This window comes from Brassica napus (assembly GCF_020379485.1).
Source record: "Brassica napus cultivar Da-Ae chromosome A10 unlocalized genomic scaffold, Da-Ae chrA10_Random_4, whole genome shotgun sequence".
Taxonomy (NCBI): domain Eukaryota; kingdom Viridiplantae; phylum Streptophyta; class Magnoliopsida; order Brassicales; family Brassicaceae; genus Brassica; species Brassica napus.
In genome coordinates this window covers 1-17704 of record NW_026014122.1, presented here as the reverse complement: position 1 = coordinate 17704, position 17704 = coordinate 1, and the positions used below count along the sequence as shown (strand labels likewise).

The window sequence follows — 17704 nt, the reverse complement described above, 5'->3', positions numbered from 1 at the left end:
TCTTGTTTTTATAAGGAAAACATATTATACACTTTATGGCATAAAAGGCATGTATGTTTTTTATTCAGCCAACCCAAAATAATTAGGATCTTCACAATTATTGGATGGAAGTTATAATGTGATTCATCAGCTAGAAGGCACTTATCTTCTACATTTTCTTTCGAAAATAAAATTAAGCATGTTAATACGCATGATTTTGTATAAGGATATTTAATAGCTATGAGCTTAATTAACGTAACTTTTGTTAGATTTTGTTATTGCACCACTATATTTTGATAAATCTTATATGTATTATGTTTAATTAAGCCTGAACAACTGTTGTGCAAATACAAAGTTCGATCGTAAATCGGTTTATGGATTAAGACTATCTTCAATGGTTTACTTTATTTTTTATTTAAAATATAGTAATTCTATAATAGAGATGAAATTTATTCTAATGGTATTCTATTTTAGAGTTATTCTATATTTGTAATAAACTTACTTTTCACTCTATTATAGAGTGAAAAATAGAGTACCACTAAAACATTTTTACTTTAAACTCTATTTTATAGTAAGAAATAGAGTGGAGTTAGAGATGCCCTAATGAGAAGAATAAATAGTATTATAAGTAAATTGTTAAACTTCAAATACTAGTTTGTATCTTTTGACAAAAAGAAACTGGTCTGTTAGCTTACATGGTAGAGCATTTCTAAATCACTTCTTACTATAATATTTAGAGGTAAATTCATTTCAATCCATTCTTTTAATTTAAATATAGAGAAATACATTAAGTAGATACTATCTTTATTATAAAATTACTCTATTATTATTATAAAAATGGTAAAATACTCTGAAGATGGCCTTGATGCCAATAAATTTATTTGATAAAAGAATGATGATGTAATGTGACAATCAAAGTATAAAAATTCCGATAATTCTTTTTGTCAAAATGGTTTGGTGAAAGTTGTTACCACTTGTCTATCAATCCCATTCACTTGTGGTCCATTTGTCTTAAGCATCATACACATACAAATACATAATACACAGCAGGACTAGTCATATATATGGGGGCAACAGCCTTATGAAGCCACCGCAGCCCCTCATTTTGTGAGGTCCTACATAAATATGCTGCATTTTCTTTTTCATTTTTTTTTGTCACGAAATATATGCTGCATTTTCTAAAACTGAAAATAATAACTAAATGATAGTTGAAAACAATACTGTAAATATGTGCACACGTTTTTGTTTGATTTGATTCTTATCTGAATTTTTTTGTTTGGTTAATCGAAATGGTGTCTATAATTTAAAGTTTATTAAAACATTCGATGATTGGTTTATTTAAATTTTACATTCTTCTTTATAAAAAAAAATCTACATTCTTCAGGAAATTTAGTCATCATTTAAACGATAAACCCTTGTATATGTAAAGTTATTCTACATTATTCTTTTTTACTAGGGACCTGCATATGTCAGCATCGAGACATACATATGTTGACGAAATATGCAACACATGTGTCATCATCACTGCATACATATAGACATATGATATATGCAAGTGCGGGTTGATACATGCATGCGTGGGTCGGTGTAGTTTCGCACTTTTCCAAAACATATATCTGATTAATCGTTTCGGACCAATGATATACGAAATTATTTAAGTAATTAATCCACCTAGCTAGACCACTTAGGTAAAAAATGGAGCATCCGTAAATCTTGTATTTTTATTTTTTTACACTGTTTTTTTATCGACCGGCCAATTGTTAGAAGAATGTTTGTCACTGACTCATTAACAGTACTAATACTTGTACCAATGATAACCAGTGGGAGTGAGTGTAGAGGTTTGATGCTCCACCACAAATGCTTTGAAGGTTGAACGTGAGAATTGAGAATATTTAGTTGCTGGAGTTATTAGTATATCCTGAGATTCAATCATATGATCGTGACCTTGCGTTGGTGAAATCTCGTAAATAGTGATCGATTTCATCACCATGACGCCATCATCGTATCACCATTTAGTATTTTCCACTTTGATTCGAAAATATTACTTGTTTTCAAGCAATCTTCAACTTTTTTCTGGTGTGTAGTGAAACTAGGTATATGTGTAGCCATCAAAAGTCGACGCCAGGAAAAAATATCTATCTATATTATACTAGAGGAAATTAAAAAAAGTTGGTAAACTTTTGGAAGGATTTAATATTTTGGAATTAATATATTATTTAATTTGTCAGTTAATTGCAATTAAAACTGAAGGACATGATTTTTTATTGACTAAGATGTTCCAGAGCTGAAGTCTGTATATTTTTCCAAAATCGGAAACCAGAACATAATTTTTAAATAGCTTTTTCAAAAATATGCATTATGTGAATTTAGATCAGTATAAAAAATCAGTAAACTCTGTATTACATGTTTTTTAAAGCTACTGTGTATTAGATGTTGTTATAATAAAATGGAAAATAACTGGATTGAGAGACATCAAAGGAAATTGAACGCAAGCGACTAGTGGGATTAGCTTCTCAATGCATTTGTAATTATGTGGTCTATTTTGATTAATTATTTAAGCTATATTAGATTTAAGAACTATATCATGAAAACTATTTTGGTCTGTCATAAAGATTATGAACTTATTAAAAAATAATAATCATTACTAGATTTGTAACAAATGGTATACATGCGGTTAGAGTTCCATATTTTTCCGTCAAATATGTCAAAATAATCAATAGAGAAAAGTATGTTCACAATTGCAATATTTATTACATATGTATTTTACACCTAATCATCCACTAAATTGCAACACCAAGGCCAAATCCAAATCGCCCACTTCGAAAACAAACAAAAAGAACTAATTAAAAACAACATGAAAAAAAAAACTGAAAGTAAAATGGTCATGTATATTGATCTAAACCATTCTTGAACATCCGCTTCCAACAAAACCATCATCATGATCATTCATAAACAATTCCAAGCTGCTCAAATAATTTATGTCCCACAAGTTCATCGTATCAACATTGTTGTGGAACTTGTCGTCTTTGTAAATAATATTATCCTCTGATGAATGATCGGATGAGAGCCACTTGAGGTCAATAGTGTCCATTTCATCAAGAAACTTCGAGAACTCCTCACCCGGTACTGATGATATACACGACGAGGTAGAAGAGGAAGAAGGAGAAGTGGAGTTACTAATGTTAATGTGAGCATTTTCATCACTAGTATGATGATCAGCAAAAGAGATGTCCAGTAATATCTCATGTGGATCGAGCAACGGGACTTCATCAATGCAAAACCCATCATCAGTAGATATTGTTTTGTTGCTCTTGTCCAAATCTATCCCTAGTTGATGGTGTTCTTGTTTTTCTTTAGTTTGTTTATCTTCTTGGTCTTGTTTTTTGTTCTTGTCATCATGAGGCACTAAACTCTTGCTCCCTTGAGCTTGCTGTGACCCGTCTTGTTCAGGGAGAGGCTTATGGGTCATAGGGTCAATGCCCATCTTCCTTAGTTTTTTCTTTATGTGTGTGTTCCAATGGTTCTTTATTTCATTATCAGTTCTTCCTGGTAGATGAGAGGCAATCTTTGACCATCTGCACAAAAATTAAAATGATTCGATACTTAAGTAAGTTTAATTAACTCATGATTTCGACTGTTCAGTCATTATCATCAGACTTACTAAATTAAACTACCGTACGTGGTTAAAAACGCACGATTAAATTTAAATATGAGATGTAGATTGGCCAATCTCTTTCATACAGAAAAAAATAGTAAAGTTTGCGTGTTCAGTGTTCTATTGTGACTTTTGTGTTCCTCCGTGACCTTAATAATATTGAAATCTAATGGCCACAATATTTTTATATTTTTATTACGAGTTAGTTACAACATCAAAGTTAAGGCAGGTAAAATTAGTTTTTTTTTAAAAAGGTAGGTAAAATTACTGTTTATAAATTTGAGGATTTTTTAAAATATGGAATAACAATGATTTTCAAGAGAAAGAGAATAAACCTATTGCCAAGTTGGGCATGAAGATCAATGACCATCTGTTCTTCACAATCTGATAAAAGACCTCTTTTTAAATCAGGTCTCAAATAATTGATCCATCTTAGTCTGCAGCTTTTTCCGCACCTCAGGAGTCCTGATTTAATTGATTAACCAAAGTAACTAGATTAACGATCAGAATGATTGGAAACTAGTTAAATATACGAGAGATAAACTGATTAAGAAGGAACAAGTGAAAACAAAACAGAACAAAAAATTATCAAGAACAAATAATAACGTGTAGGACCACCAGTATCAAACATTGATTTTTGTCCGGGCCAAACACCATGATTGATCGGATTTCGTAAGTCGAAAAGATAGAGAATTATTCCATTTCAAAAAGGACGGTAACAATGAATATTATTCTCCTGCATTGAAACTATTACTGAAAATAGTAAATTCATTTGATTGGTGCAAAACTATACTAGTATAGATATAGCAAAAGAACTCATGCAAATTAATTAAAAAAGGGTAGAGAAGTATTATTATTAGTGTCAGCAAAAACAAGAAAATAGATAAAATAGAAATCAGTAGGAATAAAAGGGGACGTTTTAAGAAAGTTCACTTTTAAGATACGATAATCCATATATCAAAAATAGCATATCGTTTTTTTGGTAGGAGAAAATGTAAAAACACATGTGTTAAGAAAAAAACGAACTTTTTACACATGAGAAATCCCAAGGACGTCGCATGTGGAGAAAAGAAAGAAAGAAAATATACCAGAAAGCTTGGGAAGAGCTCTCCAACAGCAGTGGCCATTGGTGAGGATGAAGTTGATGAGCTTCTTGTCTTCCTCAGCTGTCCATGGCCCTTTCTTCAGCCCTACTTTGTCACAACATGGCTGCCTCCCCATCTTCACTCCTCGCACCCTCTGTCTCTCTCTCTATATATATATATATATATATATTAGTCTAGAGATATGCTCAAACAAGTACCTAATATACTTGCAAGTTATAATGTATATCCAAGACTCAAGCTATACAACAACCTATATATAGGGAGTAAGAGATGTCAAAACCATGTTAGTGACTTTGTGGACCTACATTTCTTCTAGTATATTCTATTTATTATAGATTTTATCCAAGCTTATAATTAACGTTGTTAATCCCTATTTTCCATATGGACACGAAAGTTTCTTTACTATTTTATTGATATTTTAATCATATAACGTTTTGCGAGCTATCAGATTTGTATACCTAATAAAACTACGTACAGTTATTAACTGATAAAACAATTAAACTAAAATGGCAAAGTACTGAAAGTAATGAAACTATGCTTTTACCAAAAAAATAATGGAACTATGGATGAACTAAATGTGGTCATTTATAAATACTTCAGAGAAGTTACGTATATACACTTTATTATGTCCTTATTTTTTTGGAACATAAATAGTCAGTGTTATAGGAGTAAGAAACAAATTGAATGTGATGTTTTCTGTAATACGGTAAAATTAAGGAACACAGAGATGATACTTGGTGGGTTTAAAACACGTGCAAGTGAGTGTGATCACGCTGAAAGTTCTTTATCATCAGACAAAAACACCTCGTCACCCGTAGATGTATTATTTGCTTATAATGTCTGAAACCTTGAATCCCATTATTTAATATTAATATCAGAGCTTAGTTTTTCTCAAATAGTGAGAAACAAATTACTGTTCTCTTTTGAAATTAATCACTAATAGTATGATTGTTTTTGTTGGCACTAATAAGTACTGTCGGTTTTGCATCTTTGTGGTGTTATTGCTGTGGTGCCACGTTCAGACAAACTTACATTATCATGACATCATTTTTTGTTATGTTCGAACCATTTAACAAATGTGGAAGTATAATCATAACAACGGCTCATTTTAAACGAAAAGGCTCTACACTTATAAAATGGCCCATGATACATTTTTATATTGTTGAACCGGCCCGGTAACTTAATAACTCGCATCATATTTCCCCATACACCAATAAGTATCTTTAACGGATGCAAAAAAGTCCAACTGAAAGAGTTAACTAAATCTCAGAACTACAAAATCCGAAGGAAATGAGTAGCTCGAGAAATCGCAAAACTGATGTTGAGGTAAATGAATGATGTAACATATGACATCAATATGTTCAAAGTAATGTAAGAGGCAATATTGGCATATATGTGTAGAGGTGGTTAAATATCAGAGTAATGCATGCCAATTATTTCCCCGACTGCATTATGTTTTACCAACAATGCTTCTACTTTTTATCGTTGGCATAATTATAGACATTGGAGAGAAACCGCGTCCTGTCCTCTTTTGATGAGGTGGCCATGTTGCGTTCCATGCCGGTCTCAAGCAAACTTTAAACATTTCTCTTAGAAATCTCACGAGAAATATATGTTTTCAAGCATCACGAGTATGTATAATTGTTTTTCTATACATATATATATATATATATATATATATATACATGCATAGTATATATGTTACGCAATAAACTACTTAAGTGTTAAATTTCCATTTGGACATATGTTTTATCATTTTTTCGTGATCGAACATTTGATGGCACCTCAATTAGTTTATTTTCCCAGCTCATTGGTATATAGTTATATACTAGTATGGCTGTAAATTTTTCTCATATACGATAAAAAGAAGTCATAATCATATTCGGCAACCATGTTCACTTTGAAAAAAAATATAAGGAATAAATGATCGCTTGATGATTTTATGAGCTGGAAAAAGTTAATAGTATGATTTCACGAAAACTGAACCACTAGTTGTAAAGGCTGCAATATTTTTTATGGACTTGACAGGGTAAGCATAAGATAAGATATGTGGCATTTTCTTGGGCAAAGGTATTTGTCTCAATTAAATAAAATAAATACACTTACTTGTACACACATGTGCATGTGAACCCACGTGGATATGAGGTAGAACAAAAGAAAAAATGTTGCATCCATGACTAGGTGCAAAATGATTTCTGCCACAAGATATTAAAAGCTACCGTTCTAACATCTACCTAAACATAGTTAACTTCTTTAGTAAATGCTACAACAACGAGACAATTTAAGAGTTTTATAAATTGTTTGGGATGTCGATGAATCCAATTAGAAATATATAAAAGTAGTTAACAAGTAAGAGTAATCATAAAAACTTTATAAGAAAAAACAGTAAGAGTAATCATTATGCTTAAGAAACCCAGCTGATTACGATAAACTTGACAGGATCGACCACACATTTTAAGTGTTGATGTGGGGGTATCCACTCCCATCGATCTTGCTTAAAGTTCCAAACTAAACGATAATCAACAACTTATTCTTAACAACCTTTGTTCCATATAAGACAAGTATATTGTAGATAAATGATGCTCTCAAATAATTATCTCATACACTAAGTCCTCAACTGTTTTCTGAGACTCGTTTGAAATCTACTTTAAATGGCAAAAGAAAAGTTAAATAAACTTATGTTTTAAATATGGCGTAACCAAATCATCTAAATTTGAATTTGAATCTGAAAGGTGGGGAGCTAAATTTGCAGACTCAGCTAAGAAACTTGAATAGACCCGTTACCTAAAGTTACTTGGAGCCGTTACCTAAAGTTTTACTTATTACATGGACTTTGTAATATGTATTTAGATACTAGTCTTAGTCACCTTTAAAAACATAACTTGAAACTGAAGAAAGGCAGAAGCATTGTACTTTAGCACTTCTGATAAAGTTTCTTTCTTCATGTCATTTTATTGCATAGTCGGTTTGGTTAGACAGCAGGAGTCAATAATAATAGGTTTGAGAGAAACAGATGTATATTTTTGAATCCACACTTTAGCAATGATATATTTAACAGCTGATAAACCCCTTTCAAAACTAATTAAAATTAAGAAAAAAAAACATTGAACGTATTTTTCAACTAACTGCAAGAATCACCCCCAACAAACTATTTCAACAAATTCAAATTCAGACCAACAATTTTTGAAAACGATCAATTTAAACCCCACCTCGAAAAAAAAAATCAATCAGACAAAGGACCTGGTGAACCAGATGAACGAGAAACCTCCTCAATGAGCCTCGTGACTTCAGGCATTGTAGGACGACTATCTGGATACTGAGCCGTACAGCTTATACCAATCTTCAAAAGCCTGATCATATTCTCATTATCCCCATCTTGATACCTTGTGAGCTCTGGATCAAACACATCTGAAGTAGATTGTTGTTCACTGATCGACGAAACCCATCTCGGTAAATCTACTCCTTCTTCGCTTAACTGCTGATGCGTTGGAGATTTCCCTAGAAAACAAAACTCAAATCTTTGAATTACATTTTCACCAAAAATACAGTTAACAAGATCTATGTAGTGTACCTGTGAGTAGTTCCAGAATGAGAACACCAAAGCTGTAAACATCAGCCTTTTGTGAGATTCTACGAGCATCGGTTACTTCAGGAGCACGGTAACCATCAATACGGTTAGGCGTAGACGTAGGACTGATCATAGGCGCAAGACAGTAATCAGAGACCTTAGCCTCGTAGGATTCAGACAAGAGAATGTTAGAAGACTTAATGTTCCCATGAGACGTTGTCGCGTCACGTGAATGAAGATAACTAATAGCTCTCGCAGCTCCTAAAGCTATACCAGCTCTCGTCTCCCAGTTCAAAGGACTTCTACCACTTCCTTTGTTCCCTGTCAATCCCAAAAGATTTTAACTTATCTATGACATCACTAAAACAAAACATTCAAAAGTTAAAACGTTTTTGTACCGTGTAATAACGCCGACAAGCTTCCTCTCGACATGTACTCGAAGACAACGAGCTTCTCGTCGCGGCTGAAGTAATAAGCGATCAACGTCACGAGATTAACATGGCTGATCGATCCAAGAGCCTGCATTTTCTCTCTAAACTCCTTCTCAGGCACCACCACGTCTCTCAACCGCTTCACAGCCACCACTAGTCCGTGATCGAAACTCGCCTTGTACGACGATCCCAACGTTCCTTTACCAAGAACCTCCGCGGAAGCCTTCAGCAGCCCGTCGAGATCGAACTCCCCGAACGATTTCACGAAAAAGGTCAAATCTTTACTCGCTGGTCCACCGTTTTCAGATAACGGCGGAGGAGGGACGTTAGCCACCACCGCCGAAGTTTCCTTGGCCAGTGAGGTTGGGACTGGAGCTGCTGCTTCGATGTTTCTCGACTCCACATTGTTCTCTTTCTTCTTCTTCTTTCTGCAGAGACAGAACAGGAGCAAGAGGAGCAAGACAAGCCCCAAGACACATGCAATCACTATTCCGGCGATGGCTCCGGCTGAAAGCTTATCGCTTTTGCCTTTTCCGGTTGTCTCAGTCCCGTTTCCGGTGCCGGAGCACGCGGCTAACGGCTTTCCACATAGAGAGTTACCTTCAAAAGCGGTTTTGGGCATACCGGATAACGGATCCGGTATCGACCCGTTTAGCTGATTCGACGAGACATTAAACTGTTGCAACGGGATCTTAATCTCAGGGATCGGACCGGTGAGCTGGTTATCTTCCAAGTAAAGAGTAGCTAACCGGTTCGCCGAATTGACGTTAACCGGTATCGAACCGGAGAAGTTGTTCTGAGCAAGGTTGATTCGAATCACGTTAGGTAAAGTGAAGAGAAACGAAGGAATCTCGCCTGAAAACGCGTTTCCTTGGAGGTAAAGGTAACGGAGGAGAGTCAGGTTAGCGAAATCCGGAGGGATTGTACCGGTTAAGGAGTTAAACCGGAAAGATACGGTATGGAGCTGAGTTAAGTTCCCGATTGCGATTGGTAACGGACCGGATAAACCCACACCGGGTAACCGGAGAGCTGTGACCCGACCCGCATTGCATTGGACTCCTCCCCAAGTACACGGCGGCGCCGTTAGGTTCCAGAGCAGAGGACGGCCGTGGACGCCGTCACGGAGAGCGATTAGTGCTCGTCTGTCAGCTGCTAGATCTGATGTCACGGCGGCGAGAGAGAGTAGGAAGAAGAAGATGGAGAGACCTAAAATGGTCTTGTTCTTCATCGTCTTCTTGCCAAAGTTTTAATCCTTTCGGACAGTGAATGCCTCTCTCTATTTCAGTGTCTGAGATCGAGTAGGAAAATGAGTTTAAAGAGATTTTGTCGGAGAATTTTTTGTATTGTTTCAGACTACGTGTAGAACAGTGTTTAGAAAGAGAAAATCACGGAAGAAAATCCTAGTTTTCTCTCTCTCTAATATATCTATATACTGTACCTATAAATGAGAAGATGATGAAGGAAGAGAGAGAGAGAGAGAGAGAGAGAGAGAGAGAGAGAGAGAGAGAGAGAGAGAGAGAGAGGCACTAATTCAGTTTAGTCTGCTGTGAATGGAAAGAAAAAGTTATTTGTTGAATTTTATCTTTTACGGAAATCTAGAGAATCTCTCTTTTAAATATTCTTTATTTTATTTAAAGCAAGAAAATTATCAAAAAATAATTTTGTTTCCTTTGTTTTTTTTAATTCTTAATGTGTAATATATCATTTTTTTATCAAACCATATAATATATCATTTATGTATATATAAAATATAGGGAGATCCAGGGAGATTTATATATTAATGAAGGTAGTAAAATCCAGAGAGATTATATATTTAAAATAGTAATAAATGTAAAATCCAGGGAGATTTGAAATTTTGAACAATGTTATTCGACCCAAAAATAAATGGTATTGATAGGCCTTAAGTTTAGTTTCAGCCCAGGTAATAGATATTATACTAAAGCTAGTTGTAGATCGTGAACCTATCTCATATTGATAGCCCATAAAATTTATTCATACAAATTATAGAGATTGGGGTTTTGTTCAAATTATTATTTTTAAGCCCGTTTGATTGCATGGGGCATCATACTACTCAACGAGCATATGTGGACGAACAAAAGTAGCAAATGGTTAGTAAATGGTTCTTCCTACCCAACAAATGTTTATACCATATGATCCGCGGTTAACAAAACTATGCCCATAAAAACTCTAACCATCTATTCAACAAACAAGATGACCTATCAAGTCAACAATCGTCAAAGAAATTGATAGCTATTATGAAATGGGAATTTGATTTAAAACTTTCAAGTTAAAAACCTTTAAATTTTCGGATCTACCACTAAACTAATAGCTAATACATTGTACTCTACTAACTGTGGCATACATGTAATTATGCAAATCAAAATATAGCTTTCTATATTCGTAGGAAACACTACTATTCGGTTATCAATCATGCATGGTGGTGTACATTGTATGATCCAGGGAAATTACTAAATAGTTTATATTTAAAAGTAATAATAGTTGGAAGATAGGAACAAAACATTTATGTCATTTGGATTGATACAACAAACCATTGGTCCACATATCATCACTATCAAATACAAGTTGTGACTATGTGTGATTAGAGGATTACACTCCCCCACCAGTGAAAATATAGAGCTTTCGATTTTTAATACGTATATCTATCCTCCTATACATTAAAAGAGAAGTCACTTTAGTGATTTCTGCTGACATGTCATTAATATAGAGCTTCTCAGAAAAATTGTTATAATTCTATTGGTTGATTTTTTTGAATTTTATTTTTCATTTATTTTAATCAATCGCTTATGTAGACAAGCCCAAAACTATTGTCGATTTTGTTAAGCCCATATATAGCTAGGGGATAATAATTATCGATTTAGTTTAACCTTGGGCAAGATTTAGAACTAAGACAAATATTAAAAACTTTCCTTATTATTCAAACAGTAAACTTGCGCATGTTGATATCATATTAATTACATTTGCTTAGAAAATATTTTAATGTTTCTAATTATTAGGGGTGGGCGTTCGGGTTCGGGTTGGGTATTTTGGATTTTCGAGTATTTCGGTATAGAGGTGTAGAACCCGTTCGGGTATTTCTGTACTTCGGGTCGGGTTCGGGTATTTTTAGTTTGGATTCGGTTATTTCAGATCGGGTTCGAATATTTAGATTTTGAAAAAAAAAATTAAAATTTTCATTTCTCAAGTTTCTTATATTTAAAAGTATAACTTTCAGTTAACTAATTTTTTATTTTTAATAGATTGAATGGTTAATAGATTTGGACATAAAAATTTAAAACTAAAAAGGTATTAATTTAGTTATTTTTTTAAAAAAATTGGATGCAACTTTTTGTTAATTTTTTAAATAGAAAACTTGACATGCATTTTCGGATCGGGTTCGGGTGCCACTTCGGATATCAGGTAAAGTGTCCACCCCTACTAATTAGGTTGTTTGTTTTTAATAACTTACCTTTCTAATATGGATTACTTGCGCAAGTTGAAATCATTAAATATGCAAATCACTTATTCACAATATGGATTACTTGCGCAAATTGAAATCATTAAATATTATCGATTTAGTTTACCCTTGGGCAAGATTTAGAATTAAGACAAATATTAAAAACTTTTCTTATTATTCAAACGGTAAACTTGCGCATGTTGATATCATATTTATTACATTGCTTACAAAATATTTTAATGTTTCTAATTAGGTTGTTTATTTTTAATAACTTACTTTTCTAATATGGATTACTTGCGCAATTTAAAATCATATCATATGCAAATCATTTTTTGACAATACACATTTAATATATTTATTTAAACGATTTCATTATTTATTGTGCAAAATATTATGCGTCATTAATATGAGAAATAAATCGACTGTATATATATAGGAGACACCCAAGGTCTTAAAATACAAACATTCTCTTTTTATTCTTTAAAGTATTATTCACAAATTTCTCCTCTCATACTATTAAGGTATTAAGACGATGCTGCTTGTGTGCTAAGAAAAATATGTTTAGACGCAAAGCTCCTCATCTTTCATCGACTCTGCCACCCACTTTGCCTTGGAAGTTCAATAAAAATGTACAGCCTAATAAAGGACTAACCCGCCAAGGTAATGGGAACTCAGAAGAGTTACGTTGTGTCATTGATGTTATTCGACAGTATGTTTTCTTTGCATATAAATCACCTTTATCTCCTCTATACTTCTATCTGTTAAAATTTTGTTATTACATGACATTGGCGATCAAACTCCAAAACAGAAGGTGAAACTAAATGTTACAGAAGAAAAAACTTAAACCTGATGCTGAAGTACAATGGTGGAAAGCCAAGAGCTGAGGTGCGATAGGCTCCAGCTTTTCTGTCATCCATCTTTTATCAGAGCTTTGATTCGTTTTATATATTTTTTTCTTTTGTAAAAAAAAACTAAAAAGTGCAGTTCAGTTGCAAGACCTATTAGATGCAACAAGAATGTTAGTTTCCCATACAAGGTAGAACCATGAACTCAACTCTTTGTGTCTTGTCTCCAAAAAGCATGTCTGATCTATCCTTTCCATGTGTTGAATACTGGTAACGACAATATGGTCCTTTTTTTATATGTATACCAGGTCGTGAGAGTGATAGTGATCCATAAGACCTTGAACATGCTGAGAAGCTTCGCCAAGTTAAAGCAGTTATTGAAGAGGTTCTTTAGTACTTTCTCTTTTTTTGTTGAATATAGTCCGGAGAAAGTATTACATAGTATCATTTAGTAATACTATCTTATATCATTTTTTTTGTTGAATATATTATCTTATAAGTAAGCGAGCCTTATGCATTTTTTATTTAATTCATAAGGTCATTTTCAAAGCAATCAAAAAACCTAGAAAATTAATAATCGAACCAGCTACTTTTTTTATTAGACCGGATATTAGTTCCACCAATAATCGTGGTCAACTTACCAACATGCTGCATATATGTCAAATTGACAAATCTACATTTAAGTAACCCAACCTGTAAGAGATTTAGATTTTTTTTGTGAATCTCATGGATTGATCTATCGCAGATTGGGGTTCATAGGTGAAGTTTCAAGAAATTGTTATAATTTGATTGGTCGATTGTTTTTAATTTTTATTTATTTAATTTAGATCTAAAAATTTAAGATAAGTCTAAAATCATTTAACATCACTTGCCATATAATCTAACGAATATTACAAATAACAATTTATGGAAACTAATTCTCGAAATCATAGAAAGATTAATAATGTTTTATTTATTACTTTTAATATTTATAAACTATAAAATACAATAAACGAAATTTTATATAAGATAATTATAATATTTTTATACTCTACTTGATGAATTGTGTTCGAATATAATTATATAATAACTATTTTAAATATTACAAAATCCAAAAATGTTTATTAATATTATTTTTAAATTATTTATCGTTGTTTAAAGAATAAATTTATCACAATTTTAAAATAAATTATAAAATGCTTACAAAATGCAAGGCAAAGTTGCACTTTCAAGAGTTAAGTCGAGATCTGGATTTAAAATCCTAATAACTGGTAAAGAAGTGAAGCCGAAGACAAAAATATTGAATGTTGTCTACAAACAAGTTTTTCAGAATATTTCGTAGTCACGGAACGTAATTTTAATCTATTTTTTTTTTCAAATACAAATTTTAAAATAAATAAACTGTTGCAATTATTTATTTTTTGTATTTGCTAGATGGGTTGTGATGAGTTAAGAGACCGATGACGGTATGTCAATTTAATTTTATTTCATGTTCAATAAAATTTAGAAATTTATAAATCTATCAAATAATGTTAACCCGTCAAATTGCTTACAAAATTTATTTAATTTTTTGCAAGTTTCTAATTGAATTTGCTTTCTTTATCGAGAAATATACTTCATAATTTATATTATTTATGGATAATATTTTGATTTTTATTATATTTTCTTTTAATATGTCTACATAAATGTTTGTTTATTATTTATGGAAAAATAATATTATTCACCTAAAATAAAGAATTACGAAAATATACAATACAATTCTAATTAATGATAATATAAAATCTGTTACTTCTAAAACTATATACTATTTATTCCATTTTAAAATGAAAGTATCTTCGTAAACACACAAAAATTTTTTGACGTTGCAATTATACATACACACAATATCTGCCTCTTCATACTGACGTTACTGTGTTCCCTGTCGTGAAGTACGGGCGGAGAGAGAACACATGGTACGGGCCGGTCATGTTCTTATGTCCGCACAAGGTGCGGACCGGTCACCTAGTAGTTATTAAATAAGAGGAGTATTGACAAAAAAAAAATTTTAAAAAAAAAAACAAAGTCACGGGACATGACCCACCAACCAATTGCAATAATTGGTTATTATCACAAACCTAATATTTGCTCAGACTTCAGAGCTATAATTTTTGTAAAGGCATGATATATATATATATATATATTTCCTATTTTCTTTTTATATTTCTAAGATTAAAAACCTACTGATTTATTCTGTAATTTGGATTTGATAACCATCTTATTAATTTATATATATATATATATGTCTTTGGCAAACATAATTAAACTCTCCTTCAAAAATATTATATCTTTTTGGTAGACCCTTCAAAAATATTATATTAAACTAGTTAGAGTACGTTGAAACAAGTTAATGTTATTGATTTTGTTTTTTTTCAGCAATTTTCCTACCATTTTTTAAGTTTTTTGTCAATGAAAAAGAGCAATAAAATAAAATAAAAAGACCAAAAGAGATTTTATTAAACAGACCAAAGATTCATATACACATTGCTTTATAGATATATAAATAATAATAAAAAAATTCAAATTATATTTATCTTAGAGGTATAATGATATATTTACCTTTCATTAAAACCTCTTTTAGTTTTTAGTCTAATATTAGTTAACCATAAAGATATAATGATATATTTACTTTCATTAAAACTTTTTTTGGTCATTTTTTGGTGTGTTTTTTTTTGTGAAAATAAACTAAACGTGACTATCGTAGGAAATTTTTCTTTTTTTGTATAGATTTTATTTTCGGATATGTAAATTATTCTTTTGGTTGTATTTTAAATTAGTTACTTTTATTTATTTGTGGGACATAATCAGCCAGACTTAGCCTAATTAGAATCCGCAAATGATACTTGAAGTGTTGGACCACTTAGCAAAAAATAGTAATACTAGGATCAAAATTTTAAGCAATGAGAAAATCTTTGGATTGTTCTCTTTGTGTTCACGGAAAAAATTCAAAAGTCAATCTTAGGAATTTAAATGACTAAAAATATATAATTACTTATAGTATATTTTAACCATTTTCACAGTAGTATATATATTTAAGAACCGGTTCTTAGTTTTTTAGTTAAATCTCAAGAGACGGATTTTATATTCCGATAAGAACCTATCCCAAGAACTCCTTATGGCTCACCACTCAAATCTTCCGTATTTTCAGTGTAAACTCAATCATCTTTTTCATTGTGATTATTCAAACTCTATTGTTGGTTCAAAAGTTAAATCATCCACACACACCAAAAAATATCGAAGAGAAATTTTTATACGCAACCAAATAGAGGGCGGAAAATATCTAAATTATTTTGTGGCACAAAATAATATTTTGATTTTTTTCTTATTTAGTTTGGATTCACATGAGAACAAACATTTCCAAGAGATTCTCAAAGATAAATCTCAATTTCGTAGTTAATAAAGATTTAGTGAGTGGACCTAATTTATTGCTAAAGAACTGTCAATTATTTTTTTAATATACATGCATATTTCAAAGTTTCGTAAATACTAGTTTGTGATTGTAGTATTATACACGAGAAACTTGGTTCTGTGAGATATTTTATATGATAACTTTATCGGGACATCAGGTCAACAACTTTGGTTTTAAAAAAGATTCTTCGAATATTGAATCTTGTAATTCAAGAATCAACCAGAATCTTCAGATATTCGCATTTCCAATAATAGCCTGATATTTTCCGCGTTCTCCGTCTTGTAACCAAAACCATTTTTCATAGCGTAGTCAAGCACACACTACCTCTCTCTCTCTCGCTATATATACACTTGCAGGAATCTCTTTAGTGTTATACAAAACAAAGCGAAATTTTTTTTTTAGATTCCTAGAGAAAATGTCGGCACTTGCAGATTTGATCAATCTCGATCTCTCCGATTCCACTGAGAAGATCATTGGGAGTACATATGGTCCGTACAATTCTTCATTCACCTCTGTCAAATAATATTCAGTCTATATTACTATATTAGTAGATGGATGATTTTGGTTGATCTTTGCTTCTGTGTTTGAGTTGGTGCTTGTTTCTAAACGTCTCTTCCTTGAGGCTTTCTTGAATATGTATGAGTTAAAACTTTTAAAACAATATACTAGAAAGTTGAAAGACTTTGGACTGATTGAACCTGGTTGATATACTGTGGTTTTAATGAATAGGATTGGTGGATCAGGCTTGGATATGAGAAGCAAAGCAAGGGTAACTATATTTTTGTTTGTTTTTAGAGCATAAAACGATGAAACATCTTTGAAATAATGTTAAGAACTTAAGCAAATGAAGGATTATATTCATAATAATTGCAGACTTTGCCGGGACCAGTGAAGGATCCATCGGAGTTACCGAAATGGGAACTATGACGGTTCAAGCACCGGCCAAGCTCCCGGCAGTGACAGTGAAGTCATCCTCTAGTATGTTTCAATATAAATTAATACATTTAATAAGCTAATTAAATTTGTAATCGTGGATTAATAAGATTGTGGTGTCTCTATGTTTTTAGCCCTCAAGCTATCTTCAAAGACACCCTTCAGAAGAGAGCAAACAGTAAGAATTCACTTGCTATAAATGTTATATTATATATACTATATCGAAAATATTTGTTTTGTTTTGCGATTGATTTGGAAATTAGGTGATGTGTGACGACTCGGGCCTGAACCGATCCAAACAAAATGCAT

General features: G+C 32.2%; 2 protein-coding genes and 1 long non-coding RNA gene across 3 annotated transcripts; 1 reads left to right on the top strand and 2 right to left on the bottom strand.

Annotated features, from left to right (window-relative positions):
• Positions 1–2708: 2708 nt before the first annotated feature.
• LOC125594593 (transcription factor MYB20-like) lies at positions 2709–4980 on the bottom strand. The gene is made up of 3 exons (XM_048770733.1): positions 4723–4980; positions 3970–4099; positions 2709–3554 (listed from the first exon to the last, which is right to left on the bottom strand). Exons 1-3 carry the CDS (start codon positions 4853–4855, stop codon positions 2876–2878), a joined length of 942 nt encoding a protein of 313 aa, XP_048626690.1. The 5' UTR covers positions 4856–4980; the 3' UTR covers positions 2709–2875.
• A 2824-nt stretch (positions 4981–7804) lies between these two features.
• Positions 7805–10203, bottom strand: LOC106371999 (probable inactive receptor kinase At5g16590). Its single transcript, XM_048770732.1, has 3 exons — positions 8707–10203; positions 8312–8629; positions 7805–8238 (listed from the first exon to the last, which is right to left on the bottom strand). Exons 1-3 carry the CDS (start codon positions 9965–9967, stop codon positions 7964–7966), a joined length of 1854 nt encoding a protein of 617 aa, XP_048626689.1. The 5' UTR covers positions 9968–10203; the 3' UTR covers positions 7805–7963.
• Positions 10204–16797: 6594 nt separating this feature from the next.
• On the top strand, positions 16798–17440 carry LOC125594590. Its single transcript, XR_007329919.1, has 3 exons — positions 16798–16950; positions 17192–17231; positions 17336–17440. It is a non-coding gene; the product is annotated as an uncharacterized LOC125594590 (long non-coding RNA).
• Positions 17441–17704: the final 264 nt, after the last annotated feature.